Below are 19,247 nucleotides of genomic sequence, written 5' to 3' on the forward strand. Positions count from 1 at the left end.
ACGTGTGTAACTGACATTTTTTACTGAATACCGCTCCACATGCTTCATATGTCACTTGGTTAAGGTCAAATGTGTTACAACCACATAACAAGTGATGACAAAATTATATTGGCAGTGTACGCTTCACTCATTTTTAGTATTGTGTGCCTTGACACTTCCATTACCACTACAGAAACATGTATCTATATTTCAGTTAACGGACTGCTTGCCCACTTTTGAATGTCACCTGCATGATACAATATCCATTTAACCATTCTCTAAACTGCTTATCCTGTTAAGGGCGATCCCAGCGCACATTGGACGTCATTATGTATACATTGCGAGTCATATTAGATTAAAACAAATAATCTTAGAAGACCGTTATTCTTGTCTGCAGTTATTTTTTATAGTTTTTAACTTTGTTATTCTGTGATGATGCTGACTTTGTCTGTGGGACTATTATTATGCACAATACAGTCTGGATTGAAGTGGTCCGGTTGTCTTGCATCGAGGTGAGCCGAACAGAACATACATTAAAAGATACAGTGGGTAAAGCTTATCATATATCTTTGAAATGTAAAAAAAGTCTGCATTACTTGCAGCAAGCAAGGTTGCATTTAATAATAATTGCATATTTGTACTGGGAAAACCAGTATTCTCCAAAATCAATCCAAATCCAAAATGTTCTGTTAAACACAAGAACGTAAGAAGGTGGTACAAAAATACCACTACATCTGTAATGCATACATGTTTTCAGAAACATAAGGTTTATGTATTCACCTATAAGGAATTTGTCTCAGTGTGTGAGAGGCAATAAAAAAAATACAGGCCAAGTACTGCAAAATCCAAGAATCTAAATATAGAATAGAAATCTGAAAAGAATACTGCAAAAATATATACTTTAACGAATATTAACAATATAACTGGAGTAGTATATACAATATAACTTAATGTTATGTTATTATTCACCCCCTTAAGGAGCAATTATATATTTGATAGTTAACTGACCTGGTTGCTTGGAAAATAAACACAAGTACATATTCCTTATTCCTCTCAAAGTTAAAGAGGGTTTGTTAAAAAATTAGGATTTAACAAATAAAGTATTTTCTGTCAGTTTGCCAAAGCTGCCTGACAGTCTCTACTCAGGGCAACAATACCCTAACTTCTCCGACGTCATTTCCCCGCGTCGCACGAGCCATCTCACACACACGCGTCCGTAGTGTGAACGTACTTTCAAGGCTGTTCATAACTTGCGTGATAGTGTCTATAATGGCGTCCAGACGACGTCCGGGGGACAGCGTGAAAACAGACAAGAAGAAGAAAAAGAAGAAGACGACGAGTGAGGAAACCGCTGAACTGTGTTCACTTGTAGGAGACGAGCAGGTGAAGAAGAGTGTGCAGGAGGCGTGGAGCCAGAGGACTCCCCACAGACAGGGTGGGTGAAGCAGGAACACACCGACTTTGCTAAAGTACCGTTCACCTCCATGAACCAATCAGCCTCCGTGTTTGTGCGCGCATGGTGCTCTTTGACACTTTGTGACGCTGCCACGTCACAAATATACCTGAGACGGGTGACCTTTTTAACTATTTAACCGCTGTATGCAGCTTGACTATCAGGATACTATTTACTACCATGTACCCCTTGAACCACTGCAGGTAAACTATCCAGTAGTAGTGAAAGCTAGACTGGGTTTCCTGTAGGCTTCCTTCACACACTGTCACCCTTGTGAAAATGACCATCCTTACTCTATTTGACTACGGCGATATCATTTATAAAATGGCATCAAAAACCACCCTCAGAAACTGGACCCACTCCACCACTTAGCAATCCGTTTTGCTTCACCCTTCACCACTGTGATCTGTACAGATTGGTGGATTGGCCCTCCCTTCATCCCAGGCGGCTACAACACTGGCTGATCGTGGTCTACAAATCCATTTTGGGAAAGACCCCTCGCTACCTCTCAAATCTTCTGCACATTTCTGAGAGCAATCGGCGTTTAAGATCCAGTGACTTCATCAGGCTCATCATTCCAAAAGCCCGTACTGTGTTTGGTCATAACGCCTTTCATTTTGCCCAAAACACGCTCAAACTAACAGCTCTTCTCTCAACGTGTTCAAACAAAGGCTGCAACAAGTCAGAGTTGACTGCTGTAGTTGCTGACCAGCCATCACTTCTCTCTCTCTCCATTCCTTCCATGTTTACAAAGAACATCCAGTAATCCGCCTTTTATTTTTGTACATGGTGTTTATTAATTTTCCTGTGTTGTTTTTAGCCATTTTCTGATGCGTTTGTCATACTGTATTGTATCTGTGTTGTCTGGACTGTGCTACTGCCTCTTGGCCAGGTCATCATTGTAAATGAGAATTGGTTCTCAATTGATTTGACCTGGTTAAATAAAGGTCTAATATAAAAAAAATAGTGACTTGACTCGTTGCTGTTTTGGTATGAATGCATATCTTTGGCTAAATTATGTCATTTTATATGATTGATTTTTCTGAAAAAATAATTGAGATACTGTTTAGGGATAACATAACCGGAAGGAGGTATTTCTGTCCTAGGCCATAATAATGACATTGATACTCATTTTCAGCATTATGCTCAATTATCTAATACGTCCAAATATGAATAGTATAAACAGTTTGACAAAACACTGATTCTAGACCAGTTTATATTCTTTAATGGGACATTTACATATTGCCCAACCTTCTGATATGTCTGACTGTACGAGTGGAGGATAATTATTTTCCCAAATGCCATTTGATCTCATTTAACCTGCCCTACTTGAATACATATTGAAGTTATTTAGTAACTCTCTTTGCCAGGTCCAAATATTATTTAACTTTTGTTTCTTGTTAGTGCAGTCAAGTTATTGTTTTGTGGCTGTAGTCCAGAGTCCACAAGCAGCGGTGAGTTTTGTCCACATTATAATTTGACAAATAACTCACCGGTTGACGGATTATTGTGTGTTTATTATGTGCAGGAGACCTGGAGTTGGACTGCCACCCTTTCCCTCACTGCATCATCAAGAACTTCCTCGGCAGCAAGACATTCGTGGAGAACTTGCAGAGAGAACTGATGGAGCTCAACTTCCATGAGAAGTCAAATGATCTGTACAAATTTAAACAGGTGTCTATAAACAAACCGCCTCACTGATTTATTCCTGTTGGTTTGTGTCGTTTTCTTATTATCTGCACTTTGTTGATGTTCCCACACAGTCGGACGACTTGAAGAAGAGAACAGAGCCACATATCTCAGGACTGAGGTAAAAAACTACTTGTGTTTGTGTACTTTATGATTTATTATATGTTGGTATGAGTTTCCTTAGTCAGTAGAAAAGGATAGATTGTGAAAGTGTGGATAACGGTTGGTCAGTGCTTTAAAGAGGGGAAGCTCATTCTGCCAGGTGGGAAATATGCTAACAACTTGCATTTATGCCCATTTTTATTACAGTTCATCTGTTCTAATAGACATCACATTTACTCAATCAAGTTGGTGTCTTATTGTCTTTTCAAGGATCATTTATTGTTATTATGCAAAACTGGGATGCACAATAATATTCAACAAACAAAACAAAAACGGATGTACATTCCTGTCGTGCATTTATTTTATGAATTTCGCATAATAAGGAACTAAAACAATTCTCTGGGTAGATAATATGGATGACATCTTCACGTTATTCAACACGAAGAACACGTTGTCCATCAACTTTGACTGTTTGAGCACCAAGCATTATGGTGTGAACTATAGTCCAGCTCCTCTCGTCCCTCCGGAGTCCTGCAATCTGTCCTGCTTTCCGTCCATCAAGTGCAGCTTGATCCAGGATGAACGATGGAGCCAATTAATCTTGTTCAAGAGCTCAAATTAAACCAACAATTAATGGCTAATAATGCTGTATCGCCTGATCTACAGCTGTGTTTAAAGCGCATTGTACCTACTGGTAGTCCATTGTAATCATTCCCAGCCTGATGGAAGGGATGATCTTTCTCTAAAGCCAGATGATTTTATTATTTGGCCATCCTGATTTTTGACTGCTTCTTTTCTTTTTGCAAAACAAAATGTATCACATTTGTTCATTGTGATTGATATCTTATTTCATACCTGACAAAATGAGCTGTCTCAATTCAAACCACTTTTAATTCACTGATGACTTGCTTGAGAGACGAGCACTATATTATGTCTTACTTGTTGCTGATCTCAGAGCTGTAAATCCAGCAACACACACGTTTAAACATACTTTTAGCCTCTCAAACCTTTTGCTTTGAAAAAATGTGTGTGTTGCTGATGCCAGTCCAACAAAGAGACATATTCATGTTTTTAGAGATTTAATGATTTCTCATCTACAAATCGACGGCAAAGTTGCTCTATGTCTTCAGTATTAGTCTGCATTGTTACGTGTAAAGTTAAAAGAGGTTGTTTTAGTCAGCAGTGAATGAATCTCAAAGCAATGCTAAAGTTGGCCCAGTGGTAGGGAGACGTGTTTATCAGCTCCACCAGGTGGAGCCAGATGTCACATCGGCCTCCTACTTAGTGCATGTTGTTCATTTAGTGCTGTTGATGTTGACGGCATTAACATGAGGCATGAGCTCAGTGGGAAATGCGCTCAGCTGCAGTGGCTCAGCGGTGATCATTGTTAAAGCGAAAGGACCTTTTCTTATTCAGTCTGCTCCAGTGCTGGACTTTGCTGTAAGTTATTACAGCAGTGTACATGTTGCGGCGTTCAAACAAATGACTAGAAACAATGTTATTGTAGAATTATGGAGCAGCAGAAGCTGCCGAACCTGCCAAGATGCTCAGTTGTTTAAACAAGTCCAAGAAAAAACAAGATCTCAGTGGATAAATCAAGACGATACGAGCTGGGTGTCAATTTTAATCCTAGTCGACCCCTCTGTTATCTGGGTAATGTACGAGGGTCAAAGTAATACAAACATCTTTCCTTTAAAAAATGTAAAAATGTGCAGTTATTTTATGATGATTATGACGAGCAGTGTTTACAGTGAGACGGCAACATGTAATTTCTTGCAAATGTGTATTTGTGACTACACTGGGCTATACCTACTGAAATACCGCCCTGGAATAAATACCATAATTAAACGCACAATAACGACCTCCTCTCGTGATCATCTATTATTTATGTCACAACAAAATGTCACGGTTGGTTTGAGCAGTCCAACAATCTGTCTGTGTGGTGAGGCTTTCAAAAGGTCTTTACATTTTATACAAGGTTAAAGGTTCATCCACATTGTTATTTTCAATACAAAACCGGATTGCACCATAAAATATATTTCTTGTGTCACTGTTTTCAGGGCAGCACTGTTTGGGCGTTTCCGCTCTTGGCTCGGAGAAGTGTTGCAGGTTGAACTGGAGCCCGTAGTGGATATTTCTTGTGCCAGATATGAATACACAGGTGAACTTTGTTTCAGGTTTTTGAGGAAGAAACTTCGGTGAATCTTTTTCCCCACATGTAAAGTTCTTTCTTCCTTCTAGATGTTCTTCTCTGTCACGATGACGAATTGGAGGGGAGGCGTGTTGCTTTCATTCTGTATCTCGTGCCTCCGTGGCAGAGCAGTGATGGAGGAACCCTCGATCTTTACACAACAGACAGTGAGTGTCTTACTTTGTGTGGGAATTTCTGTGCTGTTTAGACGAGTCTTGTGTAATTTCTATCTCTGTCATCAGGTAATTTCCACCCACAGAGTATAGTGAAGTCGCTTGTACCCTCTTTGAACACGCTCGTCCTCTTTGAAGTTTCTCCAGTCTCCTTTCACCAAGTAAGAAAAGTTGCTGCTGCCTTATCTTCACCGTTGCACCAAAGAAGTGGCTTTGATCGCAGATTGATGAGATGCGTTGCGTTTCTCCAGGTGTCAGAAGTTTTGACACGGGACAAGTGTCGGTTGTCTCTGAGCGGCTGGTTTCATGGGCCGTCATTGGAGCGCCCTCCTCGCCACAGAGGGCCCCCTGTCCCACGGAGCCCACACTTACCAAGAGATGTGAGTTTGGTCAAACGTTCAAATTATCTTTATCGGAACAGTTTGAAATACATTTTAGGAAATGCACTCGGTACATGCTCAGCTTTAGCTGGTTAGCTTAGCTGAGCATGATGACCAGAAACGGGGAGACAGCTAACCTGGCTCTGTCCAAAGGGAACCAAATGCCAAACCAAATGAAATACCAGCACCTCTAAATCTTACTAATCAAAACATTAAGTCAAGTTTGTCTAACAAGCTTGATATCAATCTTCTCATCTGACTTTCAGCAAGAAAGTGACTGTGTATTTCCCAAAATGCCAAACTATTCCTTTAACAGACAGCCTACGTTCTTGCTGACATGTGTTTGTTGTGTTTTTGTTTTCATGACAGGAAACATTGCTACTGGAGTGGGTCAATCCAGTGTACTTGGACATAGCTTACCAAGAGCAGATCCAGGAGGAATTTGAGGACAGCTCTGAAATTCAGCTCAAAGATTTTCTCAAGGTAACTTCTCACTTGTATTTCTACTTCCTTGTACGTGTCCATTTGTTTCTGTCGGTTGATGGTGTTTGTATTTAGGAGGAAAAGTTCAAGGAGGTGAAAGAAGCACTGCGACTCACTCAGATTCAGTGGACAAAGAGAGGACCACCTAATAAGAGGTAGGGAATGTTTCAAAGATTATTTAACAGTGTATTCTAGGACTGTGATTACAGGTGCTGTATTTGTGTCCATTTAGATGCTATGATGCGGCCTCTCTGAACACACTACCTCAGTGTGTGAGTGCATGTTGGGAGCTGCTTTGTTCAGAGGCATTCTTCCTGCTTCTCTCCAACTTCACCGGCCTTCGATTGCACTACCTGTGTCCTGCCGATGATGATGATGATGATGATGATGATGATGAGAATAAAGATGAAGAGAAGAAGGATGCTGAAGCCACAGGGTCTTCGACCAAATCACCATCATCAGCAAATGCAAGCAGAGAGAAAGGTGTGTGTGTGTCAGTAGGATTGGGTTTCCTCAGCCTCAAGTCTTAGCAGCTATTTTGTGTGTTTTGACCTTTGTTTGCTTTAGAGCTGAGCACACCTGTGTGTTGTGGTGAACTACGTCGATGGTCTCATGGCGGCTACACTCTGTTGCATGATGCAGAAGCATCGCGTGCAGAGTACGCTCTGGACCTTGTTTTACCTTTTTGCGGTGCGGGTGAGTCGACACACACGCACACACACTAAAAACACTTAAATCTATTTTGTGACTTTTACAAAACTTTCTTTCATAGACTGGCAGTCAGAGTTTGGGGGCTTCACTTGTTATGTTGCTAATGAAGAGGATGAGGAGGTTAGTGTTGATTACACTATAAAGTGGGATTGTGTGTTGGCAATACTTCATTATCATCATTGCTTTGGTTTCTTCCTCATCGCAGCTCCTGACAGTGTATCCAGAGGATAATTCCCTCGCCCTCGTCTACAGAGACAAAGAAACCCTCAAATTTGTCAAACATGTCAACCACGAAAGCTTGTCTGATTCTGACAACAGTTTTACCTGCAGAGAATTTTATGACTTCTCATTTGTGTACTATGAATAAATATATGTCTGTCCATCTTGTGTGTCTTCACATCTTTGTTTCATCTTTCTAAAAAGATGGTGCTTACATTTTAGGACATACCACGTACACATTAACAGATGCTGCCCTGGCATTTGGGAGCTATTTGAGGCTCAGTATTTTGTTTAAGGAATCTTGAGCTAGGAATTAAGCCCACAAACACTTTGTTTACTGGACCGAACCAGTTACTCTTGAAACCTAATTATACTTCTTCTGTTTAAAACCTATATTGTTCAGGGATACCAGTTTGCAAATTCTCAGTCCCCTAAAGGTCTGTTGAGTTTTTCAGTCAGATTAGATAGCTCCTTTCAGTATGTCTTCATTTCATGAAAAATACAAATCGATGATTTTCATTGAATCGGCACTGATATTTTGATTGCAGTAGACATCAGCGAGTGTGCAAGATGGCAATTGAGCGAAGCTGGGATAACTGCTCTTGTCTTAAATTAAACTGAATAATTGAATATTACAGGTTGTCTGTTATAAGTGTCTGTAAAAAGGTTTTAGTGAGAAACACAAGACGAAGATCTGAATAGTTTAAAGAAATTTTAAATGGTGTCCACTTAATTGGATCATCTAAAAAGTTGCTTACCATTTTCAATCGGTAATCTATTAATTGTTTCAGTTAAATTAACAAAAGTTTCCTTTGAATTCATTGTTGTCACACTTATGCCAATGCTTTGCATTGTTGTTGTTTTTAGCAGCTGTTCACACAAATAAAAACAGAACACATTGCCACAGTAAAAAGTAATACACTACAGAAACCCAAGATAAACATGGGATAATGAAGAAAATCGGTGTAGCTTTTAAAATTGACAGCATTGTGTATTCGTGTTGTCATGAATTACAGTAACACTGATACACTTAACCCAAGCAGTCTGCCGCCCTCAGACACTTCCTTGATGTCTTATTTCTCTAATTATTTAAACTCATCAGTTTACCCTTTACATTAATGTGTATATTTGAGTCATACGGAATAATAACAAGAGAATGTTCATGTTAAAGATAAAGCAAATGAGATGTTTTGCCCTAAACTCTATTCTTACATTGAAAAAAAAAAAAAAAACTCACTTCCTTCCTGTCATAATTCCACCCTTCAGGCGGCATGTTGATTTCCACCAATCAGCGTCTTCTTTGATCCACGCTTAGCCAATGGGAGGCGAGGGAGTTATGACGTGCCAGTGGGTGTGATCCCGCAGGAGGAAGCGTCAAGCCACCGAACAATATACAAAAGTTTTACGGTAAGTTTGTACCCACTTTAACAACGACTTACTGTACAGTGACTATAAAGAATAGTGATTTAGAAACCACTTCTGCCTAACACAGAGTCTTAGCTGTGACGTAAACACTTCAGCACTTTGTTTGTCGCACCGTGGCCGACGTTTTACGGCAGTTGTGTCCAGTTACGCCGTGAGTGTACGTGAGGTTTATCAACACGATCTACGTCCGATCTCCCTTTACGTCTTGTATTGAAAAGACAACCTTTGCGATTAAAAATCACACGGTTCATATCTCCGATCAAGCTGCAACGTACCTGTAACGTTCTTGATCAAAGATTCACGCCAGCGGGACGTAACGAGCTAACTTCACGTCAGAAAGTCACGTGTGACGTTACTACAGCAACCACTTTATTTAACTGTCGGCCTGTTAACTCAAGACATTTATCACTTTGACATTATAGTAACATCTGGATGCATTTAAACCATCAAGATATCTCTATATTTTAGCAATAATTGGATTGGTTTTGGATACTATACATACCAGTTAGCTAGATGCTGAACACAACAGTGACATTAGTTTTACAAGAGCTATCCTCATTTAAAGGAAAGGTTAACATGTTGTTTTTTAGTCTCAAAACAATACACAAGCCCATGTATGTTAAAAGCATTAATACTTTCTGTAATTGTTTTTTTGTGTCCATTCATACTAATTGTAGCGAAATCCCTTAAATGCTCTGTTTAATCCCTGCCACAGAGCAGCTGAGGCCTATCTGACCCGCTCAGCATGAAACCTCAGTGAAAACACAATACTTTGGAAATCCAGATTTTTCTTCTGTTAATTTATTGATTGACTAATTATTTCAGCACGCTAACATCGCCCACATAAGTACTATTCATTGTTACCACTTACTTTTTCTGTTGATTTACAAAACGGACGCTTCGGTTGGTCAGATCACACTGCAATGCTTTAAGAAAGCATTTCTCTGTCGCCAGTATGGGCAGGAGGACTGATTACTCCGATCAATAACTTTTTCTATGAGTGTGTATACCCCTGTGGGTATATGTCTTCATGCCCCTATAACCACGGTACACCTACACAGGAGTTTTCACTTATTCCGCCTGATTAGTACTGTGCTGTGATTCCCAGAATAGCCAGGGTCAGGACATTTATATGATTACAGAGTTGGTTTAGTGAGAGTCACATATGCTGTGCATTGGCAATACAACACTTTATTTATTAAATGTAGTTTAATTACTTTGAACGTTGGACTGGCTGACGTGAGGCATCCATGTTTGAGATATTTAATGAACATGGCATGAGCAGATCCCTCAGCAAAGGCCTAACTAAAAGCACATGTGCAGGACCTGTATATATTTATAAATATTTGTAGTTAGTGTACGTATAGACAATAATTGTATTCATTACAACATTTAATGTTTTACCTGTTTCTGATGCCATGTTTTGATTTCATGTGAATTGAATTTGTTATAGCTGAAAGTCTATTATAAGTCTATATTTATCTATTAGCTGATTAATCAGTTAGCCAGTTGACAGAAAATGAATCACCAATTACATGTTTATGATATTAATAGTTTAAGTCATTTATCAATCAAAACATCCACTCTTTATTTCATATTATGGTCAATTGATTGTTTTGGGCTTTTGGACTGCTGGTTAGATAAATCCAGCAACATGAACATTGGGATCTGTAAAGGGCATTTCTTCATCCAGTGACTAAATGATTCATCAAAAGATAGTCAACAGATCGTCTGGTTCGTAAAGTTTACATCCAGAGCTATACGCACCGAAGACAACAACACAGAACAGACAGACACGCTTCAACTCCCGTCATCACATGAAGGTGAAGTTGGTCACATCCTTGTGTGAATCAATATATTTCACCTAAATGTCAGCCATGCTGTCCAGGGAATACTAGAGGTTGCCTTTTGACTGCAAAAGCTAAATGATATATTTTAAGCTCCTGATGATCACTTAATCCTCATACAGCTGTTGAACAAATCTCACAGTATACTTGCAGAGTACCGATAGGATAGCACACAATTATGTAGTGGCTAAGTTGTGGAGATTCCTGTCGAGCCAGCAGCCAAGTGTACTGTGTATTAGTGAAATATGAGGACATATAATCCAGCTCAGAGGATGCTCTTTCCAGCGCTCTGCATCCTGGGCATGGAAACGGCACCAAGAGGGCTAACGGGCTGTGCAGCAGTTAGGGGCTCGACGGGGGAGGGGAGGACTGAGATTAAACCTGTTTTTATGTAATGAGGGTTTCAAAAGGAGGCTGAAGTAAAAAAGGTTAAAGTGGAGTGGAGCCGAGGCAACCAGAGGACAGAAGTTGGTTTAACTCTAGGAGTAAACATATTTCTGGTGGTCACATGTATATTTGGAGAGGTTATACAATTTATTTTTCTCTTCGCTTGGATTGGAAATGATTTCATCTGCCTCAGTTAAAAGGAAAAGCATATTGAACATTTCATCAATTTAAAAATTTGACTGACAATTCAGTGCAGCCGAGACAATGTCAACTGTTTTTGTCACCACAGATGTTTAATTTAATAATGTATTCAGTATTGTTTCAACAACATTGATAAATGCTTCTCACAATTTAAAGCAGCCAACGGTGATGTAAAAGATGGCCAAAGATATTCAATATACAATCATAGGAAACAACCCATCCTCACATTTAAGAAGCTGACCCAGTGAATGTTTGAGTTATGTTAACGGTTGTACTCTCACATATTGTTTGTCCACTAGAAACCACACACAAACCACTCGACCTGATTCCTTCGAAGCTCAAATATCAGCTGCAGTTAAATTGCATATTGAACTCGACTACTTATTTTTGTTTACCTAGAAATGAATTAAGTTGTCACACAACGGTAATATATTGAATGTAATCATGAATATTGTGAATTTCTACCTCACTAATCCTTCGACAGTGTTGACCTTTGTGGGTTTTAGTTTTATTCAGGTCCCATGATAATATCATATGAAATGGTTGTAGTATTATGTAATAATAGCACAAATACAATCAGTCAATTATATTAAAGTAAATTATATTTATTGATTCGTGCCATTTTATAGGATAAATAGAAAAGGATTATGCAGCAGTCATACAGATGTTACAAATACAAACAGATACATATGCATTACTTTGTCAGTCCAGTTCACTGACTCCTGGAGACACAATCAAAATCATCAAAATAATCTACACTTATTCATTTACACACTAATTGAAGAAATGAGGACAATATAGGAATTTCATGGGGTGGAAAGCATCCTGAAGGCAATACAAAACACTGTTTATACAACTTTTTCTTTCTTCTGATTTACATAATTCTTCATACAGTTAACACATATCTTGGGGAGAGCTGCGGACACATGGCAAATATCTGTAGTCCCGGTCAGTGTTGTTATGATGGTATGAAGAGGAACGTGGCCAAAGCAACGGGGAGATAATGATTCTTCCGCCGCGATATTTCAAAGCAACTCAACACACAATTGAACTAATTACTCTACACTTTTAGTGACTTGTGTTGCCTTCATGTTGTGTTCAGAAGATGGCAGACAAGACGGTGGATCGTGGGCCGTGGACCGGATGTGCCGTCATGTTTCTGCAGTCGCTCTGCCCGGGTGTGAACCTGCTCTCTCTCTTCAAAGACAGAGAACAGGGAAAGTTCATCGTTTTCAAAGTCATCAAGCTGACTCTTATAGGTGAGCCCTCGTATCCTAATTCAGATAAAAGAGGCATTCCTCATGACACACCTGTATTTTCTTGTATGTCACATTTATTAATCAGTATTTTACGTGGTCAGATTCTGCAGGAGGTCTGGGTGGTTATGAGATACTTAAGGTCCATGACGCCGACCCCTTTCTGGGGGTGGAGGTGAAGTTTGAGGATGTGTCAGCGTGTCAGCAGTTCCTGGAGAGCTACAGCTCTGGAGCTGTGCAGCAGTCCCTCTCTCAACATGCCTGTCGGCTTCTTACTCTTCCCCACGAGTTCACAGTGGAAACTCAGCTCAAGGCCAGCACACACATCCTGGATCTCTGTCTGGACAAGCTGGAGCTTTGCCTACAGCACATCCACCTGTCACAGGTATACTGGACTTTTCTGTTGGTCTATTCTTTGGCAATTTGAGATGGAGCTGCAGTATCAAGTCATTCCTTCAGCCTGACATTGTGTTCATGTCAACTGATTTATTCATGTTTTGGCTTAACCAAACACTAGCGAGTGATATATCCCACATACCTCATTTTCTGTTGATGATGAAACTTTTTTCACATTGCTTAAAAAAAAAACTTAAATAAATAAATCTTAGTTGTTACATCTGCACTATTTAGCATTTTTGGGAAGTCATTAAGATTTTCATCTATTAAAGACAACATGTCGACGTTACTCATCATCTCCTCCACAAAGTATATTCATAACTCCCTCAACAATGAGACTGAAACAAAACCGAATTTCATATTTAAAGTCCAGTTTGACGTTTTCATATTCAGAAATCACTCTTTAATGAGGCCATATTATAACGTCCAAAAGAAGAAGAAAATCTTTGGACAAATTTTTGTGTAGTTTAATTGGCATCTCTCACCAGATGTGTTGTATTATTTCAGGTTGGTATAAAATGTATTTAAAAAGATTTCTGCAACACTTTCCATCCATCCATCCATTATCACCCGCTTATCCGGGGTCGGGTCGCGGTGGCAGCAGGTTCAGCAGGCCGACCCAGGCTTCCCTCTCACCCGCAGCACTTTCCAGCTCATTCTGGGGGATCCCGAGGCGTTCCAAGGCCAGCCGGGAGATATAATCCCTCCAGCGTGTCCTCGGTCTTCCCCGGGGCCTCCTACCAGTTGGACGTGCCCGGAAAACCTCTAATGGGAGGCGTCCAGGAGGCATCCTGACTAGATGCCCGAACCACCTCAGCTGACTCCTTTCGACACGAAGGAGCAGCGACTCGACTCCAAGCTCCCCCCTGATGTCCGAGCTCCTTACCCTATCTCTAAGGCTGAGCCCGGCCACCCTACGGAGGAAGCTCATTTCGGCCGCTTGTATCCGAGATCTCGTTCTTTCGGTCACGACCCAGAGTTCGTGACCATATGTGTGGGTTGGAACGTAGACCGACCAGTAAATGGAGAGCTTTGCCTTCCGGCTCAGCTCCCTCTTCACCAAGACGGACCGGTACAGCGCCTGTTTTACTGCTGCAGCCGCACCGATCCGCCTGTCGATCTCCCGCTCCACCTTACCCTCACTCGTGAACAAGACCCCGAGATACTTGAACTCCTTCGCTTGGGGTAGTCAGTTTGCCCCCACCTGGAGGGAGCAATCCGCCGGTTTCCGGCAGAGCACCATGGCCTCAGATTTGGAGGTGCTAACTCTCATCCCTGCCGCTTCGCACTCGGCTGCAAAACGCCCCAGTGAATGCTGGAGGTCACGGTCCGAGGAGGCAAACAGGACCACATCATCCGCAGACAGCAGAGAGGCGATCCCGAGACTCCCGAACCGGATCCTCTCCGCCTCCTGGCTGCGCCTAGATATCCTGTCCATGAAGGTCACGAACAGGACCGGTGATAAAGGGCAGCCCTGGCGGAGGCCAACACCCACCGGGAACGTGTCTGACTTACTACCGAGGAGACGAACACAGCTCCTACTGCAGGCGTACAGAGACCGGATGGCCCGTGCCAACGGGTCCGGCACCCCATACTCCCGCAGCACCCCCCACAAAAAACCCTGAGGGACCCGGTCGAAAGCCTTCTCCAGGTCTACAAAGCACATGCAAACTGGTTGGGCAAACTCCCAGGACCCCTCCAGTAATCTTGCCAGGGTAAAGAGCTGGTCCACTGTTCCACGACTGGGACGGTCTTGAATCTGAGGTTCGACAAGCGGTCGGAGCCTCCTCTCCAGCACCCTGGCATAAGCTTTTCCCGGGAGGCTGAGCAGTGTGATACCACGATAGTTCGAGCACACTCTCCGGTCCCCCTTCTTGAAGATGGGAACCAGCACCCCGGTCTGCCAGTCCATGGGCACTGTTCCCGACCCCCATGCGACACTGAAAAGGCGTGTCAACCAAGACAGACCAACAATGTCCAGCGCTTTCAGCATCTCAGGGCGGATCTCATCCACCCCTGGCGCCTTGCCACCAAGGAGCTTTTTGACTACCTTAGCGACCTCTGCCAGGGTTATGGGTGAATCCACCCCAAAGTCTTCCGCCGCTGCCCCCTCTCCGGGGGACATGTTGGCCGGGTTTAGGAGTTCCTCAAAGTGCTCTTTCCACCACCCGACGATGTCCCCAGTCCGGGTCAGCAGTTCCCCCCTCCTGCTGAGAACAGCCTGCTTTCCCTTCCTGAGCCGTCAGATGGTTTGCCAGAACTTCCTTGAGGCCAACCGAAAGTCCTTCTCCATGGCCTCCCCGAACTCCTCCCATGCCCGAGTTTTAGCCTCCGCGACCATCGCCGCTGCAGCCCTTCTGGCCCGCCGGTACCCATCAGCTGCTTCAGGAGACCCCTGGGCCAGCCAGGCCCGAAAGGCCTCATTCTTCAGTTTGACGGCTTCCCTCACACTCAAACTCCTCCACCACGTTAAGGTGGCGATTCATAGGAGGAGTGGCGATTCATAGGAGGATTCTCCTCCTCAATGTCTTCATTCCTTTTATTCAGTGTGTGTGAACTTTGTCATTTTGTGTCAGCCTGAGCGTCTGCGCGATGAGGAGATTGATCATCTGGAGGAGCAGCTGCAGATTCAGGCCCGTGGCCCCGCCCCACAGCCGACCCCCATCACACAGGAAGAGTGTCCCGTCCCCGGCAACTGCTTCAAATTTCAGAATAAAGTGTTTGGTGAGTCGAGACGACCATTTCTTGTGTAATGGGTCCTTCACAGACTCTGCGCCAGACTTTTGGCCAAGTGAGGTCACGCTAGAGATTAAAAACGCATTTCTTTAAAATTCTTAAACACTCTCTTGGTGACTTGTATTCTTAGATTCACCAGAGGCACACGGTTCAGTGACAAATAGGGATGAAATCATGCTGAAAACTTTAATTAACCACACTACATTTTTAAATTTTACTTCCAATCATTTCCCAAAGCATACCATGAGCTTTTAATTGATTTCCTTTCTTCCAGACAGCCATTTGTTTCGCTTCATTTAACAACGTGTTGAATGGAAGTTGAGATAAGGAATTTACTGGCAAAATATAATCCACAGAGCATCAGCTGGTATTTATTGTTTACAATGTGAAACCTTTTTAATCTTTGTTCAAGTCCTCATTTGAAGCCTCAGCATCTGAGAGGTATTTGGTCTGCGGACCAAACGTTTATAATTCGAGACGCAGAGAAATGCTTGTTACCCGTGTTGCTATCACAACATCCAACACTGACAGCATTCAGTGCTGTTTGTCATCTGACTCTAATCCAACCTTTTATAATTTATATTGGTGTATGGGAAGAGATTAGTGCGAGCAGATAATGTATTTGGCTTGCATTGATTTGAATTTGTCGACCTCATATTGAACTGTTAAATTAACATTAACTGATGAGACATTAGAATGTCTTGAAAGTTAATTTGATTTTCTATTTTTGTTAATTAAAGATTTGATTTCAGTTCATGTAAATGTAGTTTCAGCTTCCTCAGAAACACAACTGTGTCTGGGCATCAGGGACTTCTGTTCCCTGAGTGCCTCCTCCAAGGCTCCAACGGCCCAGACTGACCTGGTTTCTGGTTGACTGATAATGAAAAATGATTGTGTAGAGGGTAAGCCAAATTTGAAATAAAAAAAAAATTAATAAATGTATTAATTACCAATATATTTCTATTAATACAAGACAAAATCAAATTCATGCAATTTGAATGCACTTCCCGGTTGCACTAATCTCTTTTAATATCAGCCACAAACTATCGTCTAATGTCGCCGCTGGTGTATGAAAGCATCGTGGTGGCTTCGTGGTTTTCTTTGTAATTGCTTTAAGCGGCAAGCTATGAAACTTGTCAAACTCCTTCCATGTTGTAGGCAAAATAAGAAATACAGTCCACTTCAGATGGACTCTGAAACAAAACATCGTGGGATTTGTTAATTGATGTATACTTTTGATGGGACACCATTGATATTTAATGAAACTAAAACTAAAAATATTTGTTCAGTATTCACTCACACATATGTACAACCATGAAGATGCACAAGTCAATATTTTTTTAACGACAATAGATTCAAATCGCTTTGAATAATGTGAAAGCTGTCGCTTGTTGTGGAAAAACTATCTTCATCTCCTCTCAGCTTTAGGGAGCATTTTAGCATGTTTCAGATCATTGTTTTGGTTTTAATACCGGCAACTTAACAGTTTTAGACCGACACAGTTATCAGCTGGTGAACACATTGAAGCATTTAGCAGCTAAAGAGACCAAATAAGACTTTAAAGACAGTTAATATTAGACTTACATTTGTCAAGTCAAAAACACAACTCCTAATCAGTACTAACTCTTTTTCCTTCATCCTTTAACCTTCGGCCCATCAGAGGACCGAATGCTGACTGCGGGAGATGTTCAGAGCTTTTCTAATGGAGTGGGTCGTCATTGGAAGCATGTAGGGAGGGCCCTGGGGAAGAGCTGCCGGGCTCTGAAGGGTCTGGCCATAGACAACCTGGCCTACGAGTATGAGAGAGAAGGGCTGTATGAGCAAGCCTATCAGCTGCTCAGTCGCTTCATCCAGGCAGAGGGGAGAGCAGCCAAGCTGAGCCGGCTGGTCAAAGCACTGGAGGACTGCAAACTCACCAGCCTGGCTGAAAATATTCTGGAGATACAGCCACGAGAATAACTCGGTGTGCTTTTGTTCTGCGTGTACAGGTTTTGAAAACTGAGGTGTGTGTGTGTGTGTGTGTGTGTGTGTGTGTGTGTGTGTTTCAGACAGTTTGTGTGAACACATGTTAACACATCTGCAAGAATTGATATTCATATCATGATTTGCTTTTCAATTATTAGCGGTATTGTTTCATTTAGAGGAAATTATCTGCCATCACTGTTTAAAGGACATGCTGTCTTGAGTTTAATGCACTGTTTAAACCTTTTATTTGTGCTTGATGTCATTTTACAGATGAAACCTTCAACAACTGAAGGTTATTGATTTTTTTTTTTTTTCTACAAAATGGTTGCATACAAATTAAATGGTTGTATAAAAAAAAAAAAGTCTTCATGTTTGTGTTTAATGCATTAGTGTAATTAAATCTGATATTTTGTGAAAATTCCCTCAGGTATAATTTAGTGTTAATCCTCCCTCCCTACCACTCACACACACACGTGCACATGCTCATATGATTAAAATGTGCTGCTTATGTTGCTGAATGTGTGTATGGACCTGCATGTGTCACGTTGTGGGGGCCTGAGGGCAGAGAGGTGGAGGGGGAAGCTGAGGTGTGTGGTTTTCAGAGGTTTTATCTCAGCTTGGCTGATGGACGGAGTCTCCTCAGGTTGAGCTCCTCTGGAGTCTCCTCAGGTTGAGCTCCTCTGGAGTCTCCTCAGGTTGAGCTCCTCTACTGGTTTCCATTCAAGGTCTACTGTAAAAGCCCAACCCTCCCTGTTTTACTCTTGACCATTCATCCAGATGTGATGTGTGGATTAGAAGCTTTTATCACACACACACACACACACACACACACACACACACACACACACACACACACACACATACATACATACACACAAACATTTATTATTGCTATATGGTACAGTCACAACCCCTAACATAGACATACACATTTTAAGTCATGATAAACAATCGCATCTCTCTTTAAGTCTGAGGTTATGTCCGAAGTAAAATGTCTGGGAATTTTGTGGGTTTGTGAAATGTTGAGTTGATGTTCTACCTGAACAAAAACATTGCACATGTTGGGGTTTGAAAGCCAATTCATTGTATTATGATCAACAGAAGTGGAGAGTGAATAACTACATTTACTAATGTATTCTATTTTCTCAGCCCAAGGGTCTACTGTTTTTAGACACTGTGACTTATATTGGACTTGAAGAGCCTCTATAACTTCATTTTCCTTCTGGCTACTTCACTACATTCATTAACAAAAATCTGTATTTAGACCTATGCTACTTTACAGATCAAGTTATTATACAACGCCTTTGATAATCTTAGGAAATATAAACGTGCCATTTTGAATGCAGGACCTTTACTTGTATAATGATGTTTAGCCTACAGGGATTTACTTTTACGTAAGAACAGGATCCGAAGGGCCGCCCCCTCCATTGTCTGTTTTACTTCATTGTAAACTAAACAAACAATTGATGAACCGACCGTATTTTTTTATGTCGGCTAATTAAAAGAAACCGTTAATCTTGTGCTCCTTGAACGCCATCACGCATGTGTGTGCGCCCTGTTCGTGTTGTTAAACGTCAGAAGAACAGAAGAATATTACAGTTTGGGGCGTTTTCATTTCAACTACAGGACCATTTCCATTAATGGTAAGAGACAA

The 19,247-nt window shown here is 41.5% G+C and overlaps 2 protein-coding genes across 3 annotated transcripts; both read left to right on the forward strand.

Moving 5' to 3' along the window:
• The first annotated feature begins 1,171 nt into the window (after positions 1–1,171).
• Positions 1,172–7,543, forward strand: ogfod1 (2-oxoglutarate and iron-dependent oxygenase domain containing 1). Its single transcript, XM_034562073.1, has 13 exons — positions 1,172–1,414; positions 2,961–3,106; positions 3,196–3,242; positions 5,284–5,384; positions 5,465–5,581; positions 5,657–5,748; positions 5,839–5,967; positions 6,337–6,450; positions 6,526–6,605; positions 6,683–6,933; positions 7,018–7,146; positions 7,223–7,281; positions 7,367–7,543. Exons 1-13 carry the CDS (start codon positions 1,249–1,251, stop codon positions 7,526–7,528), a joined length of 1,593 nt encoding a protein of 530 aa, XP_034417964.1. The 5' UTR covers positions 1,172–1,248; the 3' UTR covers positions 7,529–7,543.
• A 1,116-nt stretch (positions 7,544–8,659) lies between these two features.
• Positions 8,660–17,919, forward strand: tradd (tnfrsf1a-associated via death domain). Of its 2 annotated transcripts, none has more exons than XM_034562085.1 (5): positions 8,660–8,787; positions 12,343–12,499; positions 12,601–12,881; positions 15,469–15,616; positions 17,289–17,919. In XM_034562085.1, the coding sequence occupies exons 2-5, from the start codon at positions 12,346–12,348 to the stop codon at positions 17,585–17,587; spliced, it is 882 nt and encodes a 293-aa protein (XP_034417976.1). In that variant the 5' UTR covers positions 8,660–8,787; positions 12,343–12,345; the 3' UTR covers positions 17,588–17,919. The 2 variants fall into 2 exon arrangements, with proteins under 2 accessions (XP_034417976.1, XP_034417984.1); XM_034562093.1 differs by having other exon boundaries at positions 8,715–8,787; positions 12,346–12,499.
• Positions 17,920–19,247: the final 1,328 nt, after the last annotated feature.

This window comes from Cyclopterus lumpus, chromosome 3, assembly GCF_009769545.1.
Source record: "Cyclopterus lumpus isolate fCycLum1 chromosome 3, fCycLum1.pri, whole genome shotgun sequence".
Lineage (NCBI taxonomy): Eukaryota > Metazoa > Chordata > Actinopteri > Perciformes > Cyclopteridae > Cyclopterus > Cyclopterus lumpus.

Bases quoted from the DNA above. Each gene is read 5' to 3' on its own strand.
- tradd (XM_034562085.1), top strand. From the start codon at position 12,346: ATGGCAGACAAGACGGTGGATCGTGGGCCGTGGACCGGATGTGCCGTC. The intron at 12,500-12,600 runs GTGAGCCCTCGT...TTACGTGGTCAG, and splicing joins CATCAAGCTGACTCTTATAG to ATTCTGCAGGAGGTCTGGGT. The intron at 12,882-15,468 runs GTATACTGGACT...ATTTTGTGTCAG, and splicing joins AGCACATCCACCTGTCACAG to CCTGAGCGTCTGCGCGATGA.
- ogfod1 (XM_034562073.1), top strand. From the start codon at position 1,249: ATGGCGTCCAGACGACGTCCGGGGGACAGCGTGAAAACAGACAAGAAG. The intron at 5,582-5,656 runs GTGAGTGTCTTA...CTCTGTCATCAG, and splicing joins CGATCTTTACACAACAGACA to GTAATTTCCACCCACAGAGT. The intron at 6,451-6,525 runs GTAACTTCTCAC...GTTTGTATTTAG, and splicing joins AGCTCAAAGATTTTCTCAAG to GAGGAAAAGTTCAAGGAGGT.